General features: G+C 44.5%; 1 protein-coding gene across 1 annotated transcript in view; it reads right to left on the reverse strand.

Annotated features, from left to right (window-relative positions):
* NPLOC4 (NPL4 homolog, ubiquitin recognition factor) overlaps positions 1–14,664 on the reverse strand; it is a 56,546-nt gene extending 41,882 nt beyond the window's left edge. The window contains exons 1-3 of the mRNA XM_059906582.1: positions 14,545–14,664; positions 10,952–11,032; positions 3,574–3,686 (exon numbers count right to left, since the gene is read on the reverse strand). Of these exons, the coding sequence (XP_059762565.1) occupies positions 3,574–3,686; positions 10,952–11,032; positions 14,545–14,559 (209 nt within the window). The 5' untranslated portion in view covers positions 14,560–14,664. The remainder of the gene's footprint in view (positions 1–3,573; positions 3,687–10,951; positions 11,033–14,544) is intronic.
* Between the last annotated feature and the right edge of the window lie 39 nt (positions 14,665–14,703).

Raw genomic sequence — 14,703 nt, forward strand, 5'->3', positions numbered from 1 at the left:
GACGGCAGGAGGCTGGGCTGCAGCTCTTCAACGGGTCTACTCGCCCCTCTTTTCCCTCCCATAATTTAGGGTGATAAAATCACCAACTTGTCATTGAAGATTTGTTTCTAACAGCAAATGAGATATTCCTAAACACCCTCCAGCTTCAGGATACATGGCTCAAATGCTACTCAGTTTTAACAAATATCCTCTAAAATGCGCTGTGGAGCTCTAAAGAAAGGAGTTTCCCCAAGGGTCCAAAAACCCACAGCAGCTCAAATAAGAATAGTGAAGGAACCTCCGGCCAGCCCATTATGGGAACCCTGAGCTTGGCTTATAGCCATTGTCTGGGCCACGAGAGACGAGGCCTTGAGCCTGCCTGCCCAAAGAGAGCTGCTGAACCTGAAACGCCACACAAAGCCAGATGTCTAAAGGATGTCTTGACCGCTGGGAAAAACCCACCAGCTGAAAACAGGAACCAAGGAGGAATCCTGTCTGCCTCCATCCACTATGCTGTAGGGGAAAAAGTCACTGCTGAGAAGTCTGTAACCAAAGGCCTGCTCTGCCATGTGTCCGGGGTAGAATCAGGGATGCTTCTTGGTTCAGGAAACCAAAGACAGAAATTAACTCAAGTGCTGGGCCCATGACGCCCCCTTGTGCCGACAGAAGCAAATGGCTTCTCCGTAGAAAAGCCACCAACCCCAGATCTTTCAGGGCCCCCTAAGACCAAGATTGGCCAAATATAAGCTCTCAAAAAAAGGTCACCAAATATACAAGAGAAACAAGCCACCACGAGCAAGAGAGGGCAGACAACAATCAACAGATTTAGACAGCCAAGGACTTCAGGTGTGGAATTCAAGACAAAGAATATAAACTTACGTATAGAATGTTAGCTGGAAACGGAACAAAAAGAGTACAAGCAACAAGAGACTATCCGCAATGACCAGGGGCTCAGAGAGTGGGCGGAGGGGCTGCAGACTCAGCAGCTCTTCCCAAATCCCCCACTTAGGGACAGGCTAGACAACAGCAACAGTGTGACAGGATCCTCACGAACCCTGAATTCACTCGGGGGAGATAGACCCCAGACACCTCAAGACCCGAGAGGGAAGCATCAGGTGTGTGACAGGCCAAGGCAGAGCCACCAGGGAACCCAGCACTCTTCACTGGAAGCCTGGGGGTCAGTGTGAGAGCACAGCAGGAGCTGGGAAGGAGCCCCTGCGAGCACATGACCTAACAGCCAGGGCTGAAAGGAATCAAACAGAATTAAATAGAAAAAAGTAAAAAATGTAATCACCGAAATAATAGAGAGAATGGGGGAGAGGTAATATTTAGATATAATGTGGACTTTCCTGGTGGTCCAGTGGTTAAGAATCCACCTCCCAATACAGGGGACGCAGGTTCGATCTGTGGTTGGGGAACTAAGATCCCACATGCCGCGGGGCAACTAATAAGCCGATGTGCTCTAGAGCCCGCGCACCGCAACTACTGAGCTTGCGTGCCACAACTAGAGAGAGAAGCCTGTGTGCTGCAATGAAGATCCCCTGTGTCGCAGCTAAGACCTGACACAGCCAAATAAATAAATAAACAAAATATAAAAATAAATAAAATAAAATATCTTTTAAAAAATAAAGAGATAATGGCCAAGAATTTTCTAGACCTAACCTGCAGATACAGGAAACACATTTTACATCAGGTAGCATTAAACCAACCAACCAACCAACTAGGAATCCACACCTGGACAGGTCAAACAGAAACCGCAGGACCCCAAGACAAACAGAAGACCTTAAAAGCAGCCAGAGGGGAAAAAAAGAACCTACAAATGAACAAGAGAATTGTAACAGCCAGCTGAACTGCGACAATGGAAGCAGAGGCAGTGGAGTGAAACCCACAAGGAGCTCAGGGTGACCACACTCTTACAGACATGGTCAGATAACTCTCGAGTGGTGACAGGACGAGGTTCTCAAGTTTGGGCTTGTGTTACTCAACAAGCATCATAACTATCACTGGAAAGACATGCTCTAGGATAATCCAGAAAGACATGCCATCCAGCTGTGACCACACCTCAGGTAGACAGGGTGTTTCATTCTGCAGCCCCCGTTTCTGGCATCCAGTCATCAGAATAGCTTAGACACACAGCTGCCACCCCTGCAGTGCTCGTCACGTGCAGGCACCGGACAACCATGTGGAAGAGGCATCGCCACCCCCTTGCAGACAAGGGTGGTGGGGCCCAGTGAGGTTAGGTGACTTCCCAGGCACACAGCCAGTGAGTGTTGGGTGTGAGTCCAAACCCGAGTAACGCCCATAGGAAGTGATTCTCAAGATGCGAAAACCCTTTGCAAGCTGGGAGGAAAGATGACCCTCACCCACTGGAAACGAACGTAAACAGGGAAAGGCTTTACATCATCACAGCAGCAGGCAAAGAGCAGGTGCCGAGCGAGTATTTTTTTTTTTTTTTTTTGGTAAATATTTATTTATTTATTTGGTTGTGCCGGGTCTTAGTTGCTGCATGTGGGCTCCTTAGTTGTGTCATGTGAACTCTTAGTTGCAGCATGCATGTGGGATCTAGTTCCCTGGCCAGGGATCGAACCCCGGCCCCCTGCATTGGGAGCACGGAGTCTTAGCCACTGCGCCACCAGGGAAGTCCCCGAGTGAGTATTTTTTGAAGAACAAATAAATTAATGCTAAAATTGTATTTCCCCCCCCAGATATACTAGTTGTGAATCTAAAAATGACCACACAAACTGCCAAAATAGCCTATTATTCTGACTGGTAAAAGGCACACAGCCAAGTGCCAGCAAAGCCCAGCCCAACCCTCAGCCAGTGGCTACAGCAGCCAGGCTGCCTGTAGCCCCGATGGGAAAATTCCTTGCCCTCTGTCTGAGGATAAAGATGACTTGAAGGGTTCTGCTCACTGATACGTGAGGTGTGCCCAGGCAGTTCAGACAGGAGTCAGCAAACCTCTTCTGTAAACGGCCAAACAGTAAACATTTTCGGCTTTGCAGACCATATAGTCTCTGTCACAATCACTCAGCCCTGCCCTTGTAGCGTGAAAACACATAAACGAATGAATGTGGCTGTGCTCCCATAAAACTAGAAAAACAGGCAGTGGGCTGCAGGAAGAGGTCTCTGCACCCTAGAAACTCCTTCTGACATTACCCATCAATTCTAAGGCACTCCAGGGTGTCCTGCCAGCAAGAAATACAGCGTGGGCAACAGGCCACTGTACTGCCAGCCCCCCCAACCTACCAAGCAGGTCCCGAGGCAGAATGACGCACAGAGCTACATTCAAGGTCCTTCTCCGCAGTGAAGCAGCTGAGTGTGCAGGTGCACACACAACCCAGGACCATAACTCCTTCTCTGTGACATACATCCCCGAATTCCGCAAGTCAATCAAACCGGCTCAACAGTAACTGCAGATTCAGTGTGGCTGCCAAACACCTGGCAAGAAGCACAGTCACCTGCACTTTGGTCTGCGTTCGGGACCATAGTCACAGTAGCATGAGAAGGAAAAAGGAGAGAACTGAGCGGCCTCAGGCGGGTAACTGGTGCCAGCATGCCCTCCCCACTCCCCACCTTCTCCCCTCGGGCACTCACTTGATCTTCAGCAGGTTGAGGGATTTGTTAGATGACGCTGTTATTTCTCCAGTCTTGTTTCTATTGATGTAAACTGAGAAGCCGTTATTTTGGAAGCCAAACTCCTTTGCGACCTAAAACAAGACCCAAACAACAGAGATTTAATAAAATATTGAAGTCTCACTACTCTGACCACATATACATCAGACATTACTAGTGAGTTTAGAAACTGCTCCTCATTAACCAAATTTCTCTTGTTATTTTGCTCTCTCGTGAGGAAATTTGAGTCTGGGGCCAAGAGAGGGGTCAGATCTGGAGCTTGACTTTTAGGGTCATCAGAGTAGAGTTAAACAAAGAAGAGACAGGGAATCTTGGCAGAGAAACAGAAATGATAAAATAGAATCAAACAAAAATTCTACAACTGAAAAACACAATAACTGAAATAGAAAATTCACTGGGTGGGCTTATCATCAGAAGGGGGATGACAAAAACAAAGTCAATTAAAGATGGGTTAACAGAAACCAGACAATCTGAAGACAGAGATTTGAAAGAAAAATGAACAGAGTCTTAGGAACCCCTGGAACAATATCAAATGATCCTCAGAAGAGAATAAGGCTAGGACTGAAAAACATTTGAAGAAAGAATGGCCAAAACCCTCAAATTTGATGAAAAACATAAAAGTAACAAATCCAGGAAGTTCAGCAAAACCAAAGTAGGATAAATAAAGAGAAAACTATGCCTGGGCACGTCATCATCATACTGCTAAAATCCAAAGATCAATGGAGACCAGAAGACAATGGAACAACATCTTTAAAGTGCTGAGGCAGGAATAAACATCTGTCAACTCAGAATTCTCCATCTGGAGAAAATACCCTTCAAATACAAGGGCAAAATGAAAACGTTCTCAGGTCGACAAGACCCAAGGGCACCTGTTGCCTGTAGCCTCCACCACAATAAATGCCAGAGGATATCCTTCAGGCTGAACAACACCAGACAGAAACTCCGACGCAGAGGAAACACGAAGATAAGAACTCCAAATCACACAGTAGGAAACCATCACAGAATTGCCAGGAGAATCCTGACAGAGCAACAACCACAGGTCAGGAACAGGACCAGGGAGGAGCCGCATGTCCCTGAGTCACCCAAAGGCTCACCCCCTCCCCCCATTTTATACCTTGTTCTACCTGCTGCTTTTTACCTATGATTGATTTGCCCTTTAACATGGAATTATTGATAAAACCTAGAATTTATTTACTGTAAGGAAAACAAGAGTTTAAAGATTAACTTTATGTACTAACAATATTTTCTGTTGACTAAAAAAAATGATTGAAAGTAACTCTAGGGCCTTTCCTGGTGGCGCAGTGGTTAAGAATCCACCTGCCAATGCAGGGGACACGGGTTCGAGCCCTGGTCCGGGGAAGATCCCACATGCTGCGGAACAACTAAGCCTGTGTGCCACAACTACTGGGCCTGCGCTCTAGAGCCTGCGAGCCACAACTACTAAAGCCCGCGCGCCTAGAGCCCGTGCTCCGCAACAGGAGAAGCCACCACAATGAGAAGCCCACGCACCACAACAAAGAGTAGCCCCTGCTCGCTGCAACAAGAGAAATCCCGTGTGCAGCAATGAAGACCCAACGCAGCCAAAAATAAATAAATAAATAAATTAATTAATTTTTAAAAAGGTAACTCTGAATCACCTTGTCGTTCTGAAATTCTGAAAATGATAACAAGAAATGGCCTTTAAGACTAAGTTAAGACTTTGTATCAAATGTATTACAAGTATTTGATACCATGTGATTTTTTCTCTCCAAGGTAAAAGTGGCATTAATAAATAAAGCACCAGGAAATTAAGACCATGAAATTTGTATTCCCAAGAGCAAAAAAGGTAAAAATAAAGACTAAAAATAATGACTCTTTTTTCTGAAACAGATATAAACTGAAATTAACAAATTGTGGCACTTTATCTATTCTGCAAAACCATTCTGTTTTTCTGTAGACAAAGCACTGCAATTATTGCCAAGAATGAGAAAGAACTCTTGTACCAGGAATGTCGGCTGTGTGAGTTAGCACAGCACTCTTGGGATGTAAGGCAATCTCCAGAGTGGAGCAGGGTGCTACGTGGGCAGTCCTATGGGCAGAGGGAACTTCCCTGTGACCACATGACTGAGCTCTGTACTTTATACCAGGACTGAGATTCAGCTGCATTTTCAAATACGATACGAACAACATTACTTCACATATGTTGAATCCCACTTTTGGGAGATGAAGAAATACATGTATTAGGTTTTATATGATGCTCCTGTGAAAATAACTGCTTCTCTGAACTCTGTGAATTCTCTATCTAAAGATAAAGAAATCTAACATAAGGTACCGGGCATTAAAAAAAATCTTAGCAGAGTCTTGTAAGAGCACGATTAAAATCTTAAAAACTTTATTTCACACCTGAGGTAATCTTGATGTGTAACTACTGTAATAAAACCAGAAACATGATATGGAGTAAAATTAATACAAATGTTTATAATTGAAGGTAACAGAAAAGAATACATGGCATGATTCCAGTTATCTTAAGTTCAAAATAGGCAAAACTAAAATTTAGGGTTTAGGAATGCATACTGTGTGGTAAAACACAGAAAAGGGGGGGAGCAACCCCCGTCAAGTCAGGAGAGGGGTGACAGGGTGAGGGAGTAGGAAGGCTGACCTATGGTTGCTGGAGACTGGCACTGCCCCCCACCCGGACCTGGGTATTTGCTTCATCATCAATCATTTTGGCTGTTCATATTTTTCAAGCATTTCTTAGCAAGTATTTTATTTCACAGTTAAAAAAAAATTTAAGTATTATAAGGGAAAACGTCACTTGCTGCTGAGAGGTCAGTTAAGATAGGACTGAGGGGAATTCCCTGGAGGTCCAGTGGTTAGGACTCAGCACTTTCACTGCCGAGGGCACAGGTTCAATCCCTGGTTGGGGAACTAAGATCCCACAAGCCACACAGTGTGGCCAAAAGAAAAAAAAAAGATAGAGGTAGGATCTGGGGTGACTCAGTAAGGGCCAATTCAGGGGAGTGACAGCAGCAGAAGCAAACTCTTGGGTCGTGGAGGTGAGGGAAGACGCCGGCGAGTGAGATAGCCAGAAGAACTTGTCCTGGAGGGGTTTATGGTCTGTTGATTCACAGAGAGGGAATTCTTGAGTGAGAAGCATTAGATGGTCTCAAAGGAACCAGTAACTCAAGATTCTATGAGAGATTTTCAATGCAAGCCATCTCATCACACTTGCAAAACCAATTTCCTTAGAGGGCATAATGCCACATATTAAATCAGGATTAAGGCTGTCAAGTATGGGGACAGCAAGCTGGAGCCAACAATGTTCACAGTGGTCAACATACACTTTTCAGGCAAGTCTGTGAGGGCACAGGAAGGCCATTTCAAAGCCCACTTATAGAGCACAAATGCACAAATTATTAATTATTAAAAATCAAGGGGGGCTTCCCTGGTGGCGCAGTGGTTAAGAATCCACCTGCCAATGCAGGAGACATGGGTTCGAGCCCTGGTCCAGGAAGATTCCACATACCGCGGAGTAACTAAGCCCGTGCACCACAACTACTGAGCCTGCGCTCTAGAGCCTGCGAGCCACAACTACTGAGCCCCTGTGCCACAACTACTGAAGCTCGCCTGCCTAGAGCCCGTGCTCCGCAACAAGAGAAGCCACTGCAATAAGAAGCCTGTGCACCGCAACGAAGAGTAGCCCCTGCTCACCGCAACTAGAGAAAGCCCGTGCACAGCAACAAAGACCCAATGCAGCCAAAAATAAATAAAGAAAAAAAAAAATTTTTTTTTTAAATAAAAAAAAAAAAAAAAAAATCAAGGGACTTCCCCAGCAGTCCAGTGGTTAGGACTTTGCTTTCCAATGCAGGGGGTGCGGGTTTGATCCCTGGTCGGGGGGCTAAGATTCTGCATGCCTCTCAGCCAAAAAACCAAAACATAACACAGAAGCAGTATTGTAACAAATTCAATAAACACTTTAAGAAAATGGTCCACATCAAAAAAATCTTAAAAAAAAAAATCAGTATGAGTCCACTTATGTGAGATACCTGGAGTCAGATTCAGAGAGACAGAAAGTAGAGTGATTACCAAGGGCTGGGGGAGGGGGAGAGGGAGTTAGTGTTTAATGGGGACATAGTTTCAGTTTGGGAAGATGAAAAAGTTCTGGAGATGGACAGTGGTGACGGCTGCACAGCACTGTGAATGTGCTTAACGCTACTGAACTGTACACTTAAACATGGTTTACACAGCAAATTTTATGTTATTTTTCTTACCACAGAAAAAAAAAGACGTAAAACTACATTTATTGACATAGAACTATGTCCATAACCTATTGTCAAGTGAAAAAAAGCAGGATACAAATGATCACAAGGTGAGATTTGAACTTCGCTAGAACGGGTGCATCTTACAGCAAGAGGCTTACAACTCTTGCCTGCAGGGCAGCAGGGCTGACATACGGGTCACTACCTGGGCTCATGCAAACCTGTCATCCAGTTAGCTAAACAACTGTCACCCCTCAACATTTCTATCAAACAATCCATTTAATGATCAATCAAGGAAGGAACAGGGATCTCAGTTTTTGAGCACTGCTCGTAAGCACTCTAGCACCAGCACCTGCAGAACAGCTGTCGGCAGCTGGCACACCGACCCTCCTGAGAGGGCAGACAGTGACCCCTTCAGCAAGCATGACATTGACAGCTGAGTCAAAAAAAAGGTTCAGGAGGGCTGGATTCTGAATATGAGTTCATAGGGAGAGCCTACCCAATTAATTTCAATTGGATTTTCCTCCTTACAAATACATAATACATGATTAAAATACATTATTTTCCAAATCAGTCTAAAAAAGCACTTTACATATAAAATAAAATGCTACAAGTAGTTGAGACAGCATTTTTTTCTTTCTTAGTGATACATAAATGTTTCTCCTTGGGCTTCCCTGGTGGCGCAGTGGTTTAAAATCCTCCTGCCAATGCAGGTGACACGGGTTTGAGCCCTGGTCCGGGAAGATCCCACATGCCGCGGAGCAACTAAGCCCGTGCGCCACAACTACTGGGCCTGAGCTCTAGAGCCCGCGAGCCACAACTACTGAAGCCCGCGCACCTAGAGCCCGTGCTCCGCAACAAAAGAAGCCACAGCAACGAGAAGACCGTGCACCGCAACGAAGAGTAGCCCCTGCTCGCCGCAACTAGAGAAAGCCCGCGTGCAGCAACGAAGACCCAACAGAGACAAAATTTAATTAATTAATTAATTATTAATTAATTAATTTTTTAAAAAAATAAATAAGTAAATGTTTCTCCTTAAACTCAGTCTTAGATTTGATGAAAATACAGCAGTAGTATAGTACAATCCCTTTTTGGTGAAAGTATGTGTACATGCACATGCAGAGAGGTGTGTGTGTGTGTGTCTGTGTGTCTGCACATGTGTACACATAAAGACGTTACATTAACAGTTATTTCTGGCTAATAAAATCTTGAGTTATTCTTACTTTATACTTTCCTGTATTGTTTTTGAGCCTTTTATAATTAACCCATATTATTTGTATAATCAGAGAAAACGATTTTCACTTGAGGGGAAACATTACTTCAGAGTAATAAATGTGTTTATTTTTGAGTATTCCCAAGAAAATTTCTCCTAAACAATGACTACCGTGTTGATGATGGCTTCAGCGATTAATCAGTCAACACTAAACTGTACCTCCCTGACTCCACCCACATCCAATGACAGCTATTGTGTCTATATTCCCTATGCAAGACAACAATTAACTACCAAAGGAAACACCAGGATTTTAGGAATACTTCTGAGGCAAATAAAAGTCAGAACTACAATCCTGAATTTTTAGGTTTCTCTGAAATCATCTGAATTTAACCTGTCCAACAACTCTACATTTGATGCCAAGCACAAAAGTCTCAAGTTAAAACCAAAATCATATCTCTACATGAATACTAGATTTTTTTTTTTTTTTTTTAGGTTTTTTTTTTGGGCACACTGCGCAGCATGAGGGATCTCAGTTCCCCAACCAGGGATCAAACCCGTAACCCCTGCAGTGGAAGCACGGAGTCTTCATCACTGGACCACCAGGGAAGTCCCCTGGTTACTACAGATTTAAGTTTAAGAAATTTCCCTATCACAAAGACTCAGAAAAGTAAAGAACAACTGTATGCAGTCCTCTTACATCTCATGTTTATCCCCACAACTGTCCAAGCAATAGTTACTTAATACTTAATCTTTGTCTCAGACAATCTCTCAAGAACTCGAGCATTTAGTGTATCTCAGCACCATCTCCAGGAGCGAGCTGACAATGGTCAGCTGTTACTAAAAAAGCAAAGAGTAAGATATTAAAAAGTCCTTAAAGACATAGAGATTCTCTTCTCTGCTGTCTATTGCACCTGATTCTTTTTCCTTTTATTCTTGTAAATATGGTCACTTAAGCAGCACTGTTGGAATCAGGATAGCAACTACCTTTCAGAAGCCAAACTTCCCAGTAAGTGCTGTGGCTTCCCTAACAGAACACAGTGTGATCCTCAGCAAATCTCTTTATTCCCTGGACTTCAGTTTCCACCTTTGTGAAAATAAAAAGATCAGACTACATGACACCTAAGATTCCCTCTGGCTCTAACAGTCTGTGACCTGACAATTTATTTTGCTTATGAACAGTGAAAAATGATATTTTTTATCATTACAAAGGTAACAGCTGCCTGCAACAAATTCAAACAGTAAAGAATGTATAAAGTAGAGGCTGGCAAACTTTTTCTGTAAAGGGCCATACAGTCTGTCACAACTACTCAGCTCTGCTGCTGGAGCTCAAAAGCAGCCAAACAGTGCATAAACCAATGAGTGTGGCTGTGTCCCAATGAAAACAGGCAGCCAGCCACGAGCCATGCTTTGCCTACCTCTGGTACGAAGTATAAAGCAAAAGCCACTCTCCTTACTTTAGCCTCCCCTTCTGGGGTTGCCCCTTTTAGGTCTGGCTTATGCTCTTTCTAACCATATTCTCACACAAGAACTTGTGTATGTGGCTTTAACTTTTTAAGAACAAAGTGGGATCATTCTATACATGTTAGTAATTCCCCTTTGATGGACAATTCAAGTTTCTCATTCTCTGATTTTTTCACTCATAAATATTCCTCTCGTGAAATCCTTTTACACTGACCTTTGGGCCCTTGGTCCTGCAATGGTTAGCAGTGGTCAGCTGTGACACGTCTGATCCTGTATCAGTCCCACCAATCATGACAGAGAAAAGCAATACAAGAGACTGAACTTGGGAGGGGGCGGACTCAGGAAATGAGGAAAAGAGAAAAGGTACACAACAGGAAGGGAATAACAGTAGAGGATGAAGAAAGGTCAATACCCAAGCCACAAGTACCTTTTTCAAAAATGTTGCAGCTGTTTCTCTCTTTGTTGCTGTGATCCGCTTCACCCCATCTGGGGACTGAACACGAATTATCTGTGGTAAATGAAACAAGTTGGTTACTGCACAGACTAGGAAGGTCCTGACCTATTACTGAAACTAACCTCTGCAGTCTTTCAGCATCTGGGTCACCGAAACTTACAGCCAAACCTCACCCTTCCCCTTGCCAACACCCAACCCAATGTTTCTAGAAAATGAAGCAGAGGTCTGAGAGACATCAGCACATGGGAGGACATCCTAAGAGGACTGCCCTAATTCTCAACTCTTATCGTTTCACTCAGAAAAATACGACTTCAATTTTTAACCATTATTTATAAAGAATATATCTGAAACACTAACATTTTCCTCTTCCGATTTACAAAAAAAAAAATTTTTTTTTAAATCAGCAGGAAAAAACCCACCATGAATCATGAATAACTGAGTTCTTTAAAAAATATCTCACTTTGTTCCAGGATCCATACACAGACTAGACTAACTTAAAAGGATCACAGGGAATTCCCTGGTGGTCCAGTGGTTAGGACTCCGCAGTGAAAGCCGAGGGCACACGGGTTAGATACCTGGTCGGGATCCCGCAAGCCACGCGGCCAAAACAAACAGACAAACAAAAAACAATTAAAAACATAAAAAGGATCACAGGAAATCTTCTAATCTGTTATTTACTTTCAATAAAAAGAATAAAAGAAAAGAAAAAAGGTGTTTAATACCACAGTAAAACTTGGCAGGGTTTTAAAAAAATATATTTTCATGGCAAGCCTGAAATGGTTGCTAGGCCTGGAAGACAACTGGACGGAGCATCACTTTCTAGACTTGATTTTCATGCTGATCGAAGCCCAGTGAAAGTGTGCTATTATGCCCGGGCCAACCATCCAAGGTCCTGCCTCAGTGGGTAGCATGAACCGGCATGCCCTGCCGCCAGAAAGACAGAGGATGTTCCAACCACCTGAGGGATGGGAGGAACAATGAACAGAATGTGCCAGAAAGTACTCATGTTGTAGTTACTCCTCTCAGCAACTACTGCACTGTACATTGTATTCAAAACAACACTATACAGACAAGAAATGTCACAAGCAGTTGTTTTTAAAAAGACTTCCACTGATACAGGACAAAATGCCACAATGGCTTTCGATGAGCATTTGCGGACAGGACAAAATTTGTCCACCTTTACCAAACAAGTTAAGAATAATCTAGATTTTGCTGAAATAGCGTGACTATGTCTTTCTCACTTTCTAATAACTTTTGCTTAACTGAAAAGCCTTCGTCCCCATATTGTTCTCAGTTTTTAAGATTTTGTTTTGAACAATCCTTATGAAATCCCAATTGTTAAGAGCATAAAATATTTTCTTTTTGCTTCCCAACAACATCTGTTAAACTTTCTCAACTCATCTGTGTGCACTCAAATTATTTTGACTTTTGATTTCTAGTATGCTTTACTCTGGATTCAACAACTAGAAAAATGTTTTCTTAATACACAGCATGGGGCTTCCCTGGTGGTGCAGTGGTTGAGAATCTGCCTGCCAATGCAGGGGACACAGGTTCGAGCCCTGGTCTAGGAAGATCCCACATGTCGCGGAGCAACTAGGCCCGTGAGCCACAATTGCTGAGCCTGCGCGTCTGGAGCCTGTGCTCCGCAAAAAGAGAGGCCGCAATAGTGAGAGGCCCGCACACCGCGATGAAGAGTGGCCCCCACTTGCCGCAAATACAGAAAGCCCTCACACAGAAACGAAGACCCAACACAGCCAAAAATAAATAAATAAATAAAATAAAATTACAAAAAAAAAAAATACACAGCCTGGGCATTAGGTAAACTCCCATTTCTTTCTTTCGGAAATCTGTCTCCAACACTGAGGCAGGTTAAAAAGAGCTCTGCTTCTCTTTGAGGGATTGTGACTGTTGCTTTGACTGTTCACTTAGGACCAAGAGCATGACACTCCACACCTTGAGAAGTTAAAGGTCAGGATTACACGTTTCTGGAGAGTTCTAAAGCTTAAGAACTTATTCTGCTTAAGAACTTACTCTACTTGTTCATTTACAACAGGGCATGGCAGTCCAGGTTTCCAAGCTAAGCTCAGTACTTAACTCCAAGAGACAAAGATAATTCATACTGAGGGAAGGTATGACTTGGCCTTTGACACATGGTATAAAGTAAAATACACAAGAGACAGACCAGGCAACATGGACACATAGCTTCTTGGTAACTAAGTTTCCCTATTTATAAGAAAATGAGCCCAAAATATTTCTTGGGGGAGTCAAAGAATTGGTGAGATAAAAATTAGTTATCCCATAGAAATTTTTAGAAGACCTCTTTCTAAATAAATAAATAAAAACTTTTGAAATAAATTTCAGAAGAATCATGTTTTAATTCCTCACAATCTGAGAAATTCGACAAAAGATCCATGCTATCAATGAGACCCTAGCCTTATATACACTAGTAGAAAAGTGACCTTCTCTGAAACAACTCACATGTCCATGGTTACTTCAATTTGGTTAAAAATATTACAGTAAAAAGAAAGTCTGGAAGCAGATTTGAGTGCTAATTCTTAACCTATTTCTAGAATGAGTCACCAAAGACTAGTAAATCTTATTTTAAAAGGAATCAGTTGCTCGTTTCTCTTGGGGCATTCATGCCCTCTGCTCATCTCCAGGCTGGGAAACACAGAGCAGACGCCAGGGCCCCTGAATGGAGAGCTGCATTAGGAGGAGTCACTGGATGAAAGCCTGAAAGTCCAGAGCTGGAGGTTCCTGCAGCCCAGAGCATCCAGAGAGGAGGATGAATGCCATTCCCAACACCTGACAAAATTGCAGAGGCCCTCCCATGGCCAAACTCTGAACATGACTTGCCACCCCATACTGCTTCTGCTTCCTCCAGGAAATTCCAAGTGGTCCTTAACGTTAACCAAAAATTTTTCTGTCCAGCTGGTCTGTTGGGTTTTTTCCGGCCATACTGACTTCTGAGAGGAAACGTTCCACAAGTTAAGGGATGGCCAGTTTTTTCTGATTTTCACTTTTTTTTTTTTTTTTTTTTAACTTTAAGCGGGGAAAAGGAGTGTCAATCCCTGACTTCGGGTACAAAATGACATCAACCTTTATAACATCCCTTTACAGACAGGTAGCTGTCAAGGTCTCCTTGCCATCCACCAGGCCACCGTCTCCCTTCTTAGCAGCTTCCTCTCGTGGGAGGGGGTCCCCGTTTGTAGAAAGTGCTCTCCTTTTAAGGGACCCATGACAAGGCACTCACTGGGGCGACGGAAGGAGGCAAGACACAAGGACAGGAGGCGAGAAGGGATCGTAGCCCTGGCCCCGAGGAACTGCAGCCCCTCCAAGCGCGACCCCCGCGACCAGGAATGGAACGGCCGACACAACCCACGCCCCGCGGACGGCCCGGCCTCCCCCGTCGGCCGGGGACGGGAGGAGCTGAAGAGAGGAGATCGGGAGCCCAGCCACCCGGCCGGCCCATGAAGAGGAGGGCGGGCCGTTGGGCCTCTCCGCAGGCCGCGCCGGCAAATCTGCTGCCTCATCCCGGCGCCCTCCCGCCCGGCCGCCCCACTCACGATGCTCTCGGCCATGGTGGCCGCTCCCGTATCCGGGCTTGAGCCCCGGGCCGCCGCCGCCTGCCGCCCCGCGGGCCTTGCAGCCCCGACCCCCGCTTCAGCCCCAGCCCCGGCCTCCGGCCGCCGCCGCCACCGCCGCTCCAGCTTCACCGCCCGGCC

Source organism: Balaenoptera ricei, chromosome 20 (genome assembly GCF_028023285.1).
Source record: "Balaenoptera ricei isolate mBalRic1 chromosome 20, mBalRic1.hap2, whole genome shotgun sequence".
NCBI classification, from domain to species: Eukaryota; Metazoa; Chordata; class Mammalia; order Artiodactyla; family Balaenopteridae; genus Balaenoptera; species Balaenoptera ricei.